The sequence below is a fragment of the Spinacia oleracea genome, chromosome 2 (genome assembly GCF_020520425.1).
Source record: "Spinacia oleracea cultivar Varoflay chromosome 2, BTI_SOV_V1, whole genome shotgun sequence".
NCBI lineage: Eukaryota > Viridiplantae > Streptophyta > Magnoliopsida > Caryophyllales > Amaranthaceae > Spinacia > Spinacia oleracea.
In genome coordinates this window covers 91,226,834-91,234,418 of record NC_079488.1, presented here as the reverse complement: position 1 = coordinate 91,234,418, position 7,585 = coordinate 91,226,834, and the positions used below count along the sequence as shown (strand labels likewise).

Below are 7,585 nucleotides of genomic sequence, written 5' to 3'. Positions count from 1 at the left end.
TTCAGCACCGGGCCACAAAATTTTGGGACCCCAAAAAGAAATTATGTTGGTTAAACCCCCCAAGAACAAATATTATATATTTAACAGCTGCTTTGTTATGCATTAAGTAATCTTTGTCCTAATTGGTAAGGAATTATAAGTGTGGTAGCCTAGACCAGGGTTCGATTCTTACCATGCCCCTTTTTTTTATTTGCTTTTTTCATGTCCATTAAACCTTTACATCAATTTTCTCAAACCATCACACACAAAACGTTAAACCATATTATTAATTTGACTTTATATTTTTTATAAATAAAAAATATTAATATAATAATTATATGTTTTACATTAAATAATTGCCCATAAAAAATTATATGGGCCCAATATCTGTATTTTAGCACAGGGCCTCCAAATTGCCGGAGACGGCCCTGCCTCATCACATCCACATTCTCCAACGGCACCAAAGGTGGACCTTTCATCTTTTTCCTCTTTCAAAATTTGAAACATCAAATTAACAATTTACTCTTTTTTTAAAAAAAAAAGTAAAAAAAACATAAGAGCTGACATAGATACACTGACCAAAAATACGAATCTAAAACTTTCATTCCTTATCCCTACTATTTTCATCATTTTAACAATTAATTTTAAGTTTATTACAAAACATTTCTACTTGTCTAGATTCTCTCTTCCGCAAATTTCTTCAGCGCGTCCAAAACTTCCCCCAAAACTAATTTTCTCTCTCCTCCTCCATTGCTCTGCTGCTCCACCACCGTGGTGACCTTCTCCAACACTCAAACTCTAGGGTTTTGATTCTCGGAAGAGAGATGTCTACTATGGAGAGTTTGATTGGACTTGTCAACAGAATTCAAAGAGCTTGTACTGTTCTAGGCGACCATGGCGGTGGTGACTCGTCTTTCTCTTCTCTTTGGGAAGCTCTTCCTACCGTCGCTGTTGTCGGTGGTCAGGTATGGACTACTTCTCACTCATGATTTTTTTCTTCAGTTGAATTTGATGTTTGATTGTTGAATTTTGTCTGATTTTTCAGAGTTCAGGAAAATCTTCTGTTCTTGAGAGTATTGTTGGACGTGATTTCCTTCCCAGAGGATCTGGTTAGCTATCTAATTCCTCTTTTTTCTTGGAAAGTTTTCAATTTTGGTTAATTTTTAGGAGTAAAATTGAAGGAAAAGTTTTTTTTATTTGGAAAATTTGTGGCAGGAATTGTGACGAGGCGGCCGTTGGTGTTGCAATTGCACAAAACAGATGAAGGAGAGCAAGAATATGGCGAATTTCTGCACTTGCCAAAGCGTCGGTTCAGTGATTTTGGTATGAAATTCTGACCCTTTTGGCGGATTATTATTTCTATGGTTTAATTATAATTTAGAACTGAGGGGCATGATTCATTTCGCATAAATTTCTCATTTTGTTTTGGTTAGTACTTCGTAAATGATTCAAGGTTTGTCCTTGTTCGGTTTCTGCACTTGCTTAGGCGTCTGTTTTACTGGTGATAGTGGTCTGTAACTCTCATTTAGATAATTACAACTTTTTATGCAGTTTAGAGATGATGCATGATTCAATTTCGCATAAATTTCTCATTTTGTTACAATTAGTAGATTATTCTTTGACTCCATGTTGTGAAGGTTTCCACTTTTCAGTGTCTTTGAGCTCTAAATTTAATATTTTAGCATTTATTTAAAAAAAAGTCCAGTTTCTTTATGGAATTCTACATACCGGATTATGATTAGTAGTTTAGTACTCTATAGTTTGTGTAGTTTACCTAAACAGAAGAAGCTAGTTTTAATTATCTCGCACCTCTTTAATGTTTAATGCGATACTCCAAGTGTTGTATACTTCTGTTACTTGCTTATTTTTCGATATGCATTATTTTCTTCGATTTTAGGATGTTTTCTTTCTGTGTTGATATATGATACGGAGTTAATTATTGTACTAAATGTGCTTTGCATTTTTATTTGGTGTGACATTTTGGTCTTTGCAAAGTTTGTTTTCTGAATAATATTTTCTGTTGAACATGTGCGCTCTGTTAGCCCTTGTTCGCAAGGAGATTCAAGATGAGACTGATCGAGTTACGGGAAAGTCGAAAATGATATCGCCTGTTCCAATTCACCTCAGCATATATTCGCCTCATGGTAATTTACTCACATCATCTTTTTTGTGCCGGATACAGGGTTTGGTCTATCTACTGGTTTGTGACTTGCTAGTGTAATTTGTGTATATGGAACCTTTTTTGACTGTTTCACCGCTTGTCTAGTTGTCAACTTGACCCTCGTCGATTTGCCGGGTTTGACAAAAGTTGCTGTAGGTGAGCTCCTCGTCTTCTCCGTGCAACATATAGTATTTCTACCAGCTATCTATTCTAGCTTGTTGGTGAGCTAAGATACTTGTTTTCTGTTTTTTTGGTGTTAAATCTCAGAGGGACAGCCTGAGAGTATTGTCAAAGACATTGAAGATATGATCCGTACATACGTTGATAAGGTAATCACCAACTTCATCATTATATTCTGTCTGCATCCTCATTATAACCTTGATGTCCACCTTCTTGACCACCATGCACATGCTGGGAAGACACTTATCTAATGAGGTTGTTTTGTAATTGTAAAGCATATGTGCAAGATCTAAAACTTGTAGTGTTTACAGGTTCTTTGAGCAGGGTGCTTTTAGTTACTGAATTACTTAGCAGGTGTTTGGTTCACACATTTTAGGAACCATAAATGGTCAGGAAAATTACCTTAATTGAAACTAGGGCCCACACTCCAAACCCCCAATAGCCCCCTAGGTATGAAGTTTTCATACCCTGAAGAGGAGGGGAAGGCCAGAGGAGTTTGGACAGTGTTCCTTTAAAGTCCCACCCATGGAGCCAGAAATGAAGAGGGGTGGGGGGTTCCTGCAAAAGTCCCACCCATGCTTTTCTTGTCAAACCTAGGTGTTATTTCTAGTCTATGTTTATGGATGACATAGTTTTATACTTTTGTTATATTTAATTATTTACTGCTAGTCTGTTAGAGTAGTTACTCTATTTAATTTGGAAATGCTGCATGAAGTAGTATAGCATTATTCTAATGTTGAAGCATTTTCTTTGCTAGCCCAACTGCATCATTCTGGCAATATCTCCAGCAAATCAAGATATAGCAACATCAGATGCCATGAAACTTGCCAAAGAAGTGGACCCCAGTGGTAATTCTACTTTCTTTGCTTGTGCTTATCTTTTACCCGATCATTTTGTCCCATCTTTCTTCTCTTCCGTACTAAGGATATTTTGATTTAAATTTTCCAGGTGATCGAACCTTCGGTGTTCTAACAAAGTTGGATTTAATGGATAAAGGGACAAATGCCTTGGATGTAGGTTTCTTTAGCTCAAATTTTCTTTAGCTCAAATTTTACATTTTCTCTATGTAGTTTTCAATTAAACCAATATAAGAGGTTAGATCCTCTCTTATTTTCACGTTGTTCCCGATACTAGATTCCAATAGTCGCCTATGTGTAGAAGTATCTCGATATAATTCTCAATGGGTTACCATGTGTGATTCCCTTTGCTACATGGGTTAACCAATTGACTTTCACATGTGTCAGACGCTCGGACACCTTGAGAAGACATAGATATGTAATCCTTTGAAACTAGTGTGAAATCATATAAGAGCTCGATTTATCCGATAGTTCTGCAAGTCAGATATTTCTGGAAAGTCTAAATGACACAGGACCTATTATCAAAATACATCAATGTACTTGTGTAATAATGCTTTGACCGAGGTTTACACTTTTAGGCGCTAAAGCAACTATTCGTCAATGGTAGGAAATTTCATGGCACCAGTTTCTTCAGTGATCCATTATGTTGTCCCTTCCATTTGGCGGCTGACAGCATTTTGTGAAGGCGTGAAGCAATGTTGAGTGTGAAATGTGATTAATACTCTGATTTTCTTATCCCTTTCCTTCTCTGTACAAGGTTCTTGAAGGAAGATCTTATCGACTTCAACATCCCTGGGTGGGAATAGTGAATCGCTCACAGGCAGAAATCAATAGAAATGTAGATATGATGGCTGCTAGGCACAAGGAGCGTGAGTACTTTGCAACCAGTCCGGACTACTCACATTTAGTTAGTAGAATGGGATCAGAATATCTTGCAAAAATCCTTTCAATGGTATAACTCTCTGGGCCATTCTTTGGTGAATTAATGGAGTTTTCTGTCTTGTTTTTGCATTTGCGATGAATGAATTTTTTTGTCCTGTTTCAGCATTTGGAGGCAGTAATTAGGGCCCGTATCCCGAGTATTATTGCTTTAATAAACAAAAACATCGATGAACTAGAAGCAGAGTTGGACCGGCTAGGTAGACCTATTGGTGTTGATGCAGGGGTAAGTAGCTTTTCCAGAATTTTTATTGCTGCTATGCTAACACATGACGTCATACTTCAATAACGCAAATGTTATATTTCAGGCCCAGTTATACACAATCTTGGAACTCTGCCGTGCGTTTGATAAAATATTCAAGGAGCATCTGGATGGAGGGTAATCTTCTGCCTTCGTACAAGTTGTGTACTATAGATTATTCCAGGGGTATATGAGTTGCGAATTTGTGACTATGTTTCATTCTCCAGTATCCATCGTTCATTTTTTCTCATATGTGTTCTTTACTGATTTAGAGGAAATATGAGTCATTGTTTTCACTGTATTTCGTCAACTTCACGGCTTCACGCTGGCTAATAAAGCCTTTATGGTTACCGTCTCCTTTTATGCATAAATATTTGTATCACCACTTGGTCCAGTTATATTTGTTACGTTTTGTATGGGAATTTGACTTCAGTACTCCGGAAGCCAAGGTATTCTATGTGCTTATGGTTGATTAACCTTAATACGGATTTTATTCTGTGGGATGACCTTACCTTGCTGTAACATAGCTTCGGCTCTATGTATTTTCTATGAATATATCTTTATCGAATTCTTATTCACACTCCTAATTTTTTTTTGGTTATGTTTGCTCTCATAGAATTATTCAAGGTGCCTAAAATTTTCTCTTTCAGGCGTCCTGGTGGTGATCGAATATATGGTGTTTTTGACAATCAGCTACCTGCTGCTTTGAAAAAGCTTCCATTTGATCGGTATCTCTCTCTACCAAATGTTAAGAAGGTGGTCTCCGAGGCTGATGGCTACCAGCCTCATCTCATAGCCCCCGAGCAAGGTTACCGCCGTCTTATTGATGGTGGTTTAAATTATTTCAGAGGCCCTGCCGAAGCTTCTGTAGACGCTGTAAGTGCTATCTGCTCTACATGTATATTTTATCTATTATCTTTATTTGTCTCCTGCTGATCATCGTCACTCACATTGGTGTGAGAGTTGATCAATTTAATTATTTCATACCTGTAAATCATCTTTCATAGCAGATTAAAAATGGTTTCATGTTGCTGTTTTATGAAACTTGCTCACTGATTTCATTATTTCCTTCCTATCAGCTTTGGAGTGAAAGTTTGCTAATAGGTGTACACCCTTGCTTGCTGTTGTCTGATTTGGGTCAATTTCTAACTATGTTGTTTGTATAGGTCCACTTTGTATTAAAGGAACTAGTGAGGAAGTCAATTGCAGAAACTCAGGTGACCTGAGATTTGCCTCTTATGTGGTGGCTTCAAAAGTTTATTAGTTCTTTTCGTGGATTATTGAACTTCCTTTACTTCAATTAACATTTAACAGGAACTTAAGCGCTTTCCATCCTTACAAGCTGAACTAGCTGCAGCTTGTTTTGCTTCCTTAGAGAGGTTCCGTGATGAAAGCAGGAAGACGGTTATCAGGTTAGTGGACATGGAATCTGCATACCTGACTGTGGATTTCTTCCGCAAACTTCCTCAGGATGTGGAGAAAGGGGCAAATCCAGCTGTCCCAAATGTGGATCGATACAATGAGGGACACTTCAGAAGAATTGCATCAAACGTCTCGTCATATATAAATATGATATCAGACACACTTAAGAACACCATCCCTAAGGCAACTGTTCATTGTCAAGTCAGGGAAGCTAAACACTCATTGCTGAATCTCTTCTACACCCAAGTTGGAAAGAGAGAGGTAATAGATGTGTTCTCTTTTGTTATAAAATATTCCATTCATGCATTCATGAAGCCGTTCTGTGTGTTATGTCATGTAGTGTATGGATAGGGAATGAATTCTTACCATACTACCCTAGATAAGAAGTATTCATCTGTTTTCAACTGTTGATTGTGGTATTTGACACCAAGTTGGTTTATGACTTCCAAATTTACTATTATGCATTTGAATTTAGCTTGTTTGATAGGAACCAGCAATGACACTTGCATCTTTGAGCTATGGTCATTAATATTTTTTGAGTAGTTAGTTGCTGATATACGACATGCTTTTGTATGTGGGCTGTGTATGTGTGTTTTGTTAATTTAGCTATTTACTGCATATTCAAATAGCAAAGCAAGGAGTGCTGAAGTGGAAATTCCACTAGGCAAAAGTGTTGTTGATTAAATAGCCTGAACTTTTCTACAGTTGTAGCTCAGAGTCAAAGACCGCAGAAAGACCTTTTACCGGGTTTATAGACCTGCCAATTTCCAATATCTTTCCTTAATAGGCTGAGTTCATGCACTTTCTGAGCATTGATTTGGGGGGGATGAACCTGAAACTATGCATTACTCTTTGCTTTCAGGCTAAACAGCTTGGACAGATGCTTGATGAAGACCCAACATTGATGGAGAGAAGACTAAAATGTGCTAAGAGGCTTGAATTATACAAAGCAGCGAGGGATGAGATCGAGTCTGTTTCATGGGCCCGATGATACTTTGGAGTGTTGTTGTTTTTTTTTGTATGTATGTATTTATTATAGGTGTACTGCTAACTGTAGTATTTGCTACTGTATTTATTTGTTGGTTTGAGCATTTTTCATATATGCTTCACTGGAGCAGGGTATTGGATCTGTGTTCTTATGTGATTATGTGAACCTGTTTGCCTTGTAAATCAACTGAAACCAGGAAACCGGGCTAAGCCAAATATGCACCAGGAAACCACTAGTCCTTCTAAACACTTCGAGCTTAATTGTATCTGTCAGAAAGTCTCGTCCAGAAAAACCAGTCAGACCAAAAGGATTATCGAAAAATAAATCAAATTCATTATACACATTGAAGATTATGTACAAAATCGATTGCTGAAGAAAGTCAAAGAAGATGTGTGTATAGTGTGAAAATCCAATTGTGTCATCTAATAAGAAACAAAAGTAGTATTTAGATAAGTCATTGTCTGTACTGTTCGACTTATTTTGTCTGAAATATTTTAGATAAAATAAATTCAAATAAATTCAGATAAGTTAACATAAGTTCAAAAAAACAAGTTTTTTCTAATTATTTTCACACACCAATATGTTTATTTCAGACAAAATAAACTCTTTTTCAGATAAAATACGATAAAATAAGTTCATACAAAATTAGTCAAATAAAATGAAGCCTTAATTTTAGTCAAATTCAATCGAACCGAACGAACGCACTTGTACCATAACTCCATGAGTGATGAGTCCGTGACTAACCATCGTTGTCAGTCTTGATACTCATAGTCAATGTACCCCATAAAAAGTGAGTGATTCTAATTCAATAACTGACT

The 7,585-nt window shown here is 36.8% G+C and overlaps 1 protein-coding gene across 1 annotated transcript; it reads left to right on the top strand.

The window, feature by feature from the left end:
• The first annotated feature begins 570 nt into the window (after positions 1 to 570).
• Positions 571 to 6,918, top strand: LOC110804458 (phragmoplastin DRP1E). The gene is made up of 15 exons (XM_022010048.2): positions 571 to 944; positions 1,025 to 1,088; positions 1,195 to 1,302; positions 2,022 to 2,123; positions 2,246 to 2,296; positions 2,408 to 2,469; positions 3,078 to 3,168; positions 3,269 to 3,333; positions 3,935 to 4,129; positions 4,223 to 4,342; positions 4,425 to 4,495; positions 5,008 to 5,233; positions 5,524 to 5,574; positions 5,672 to 6,040; positions 6,642 to 6,918. The coding sequence occupies exons 1-15, from the start codon at positions 804 to 806 to the stop codon at positions 6,768 to 6,770; spliced, it is 1,845 nt and encodes a 614-aa protein (XP_021865740.1). The 5' UTR covers positions 571 to 803; the 3' UTR covers positions 6,771 to 6,918.
• Positions 6,919 to 7,585: the final 667 nt, after the last annotated feature.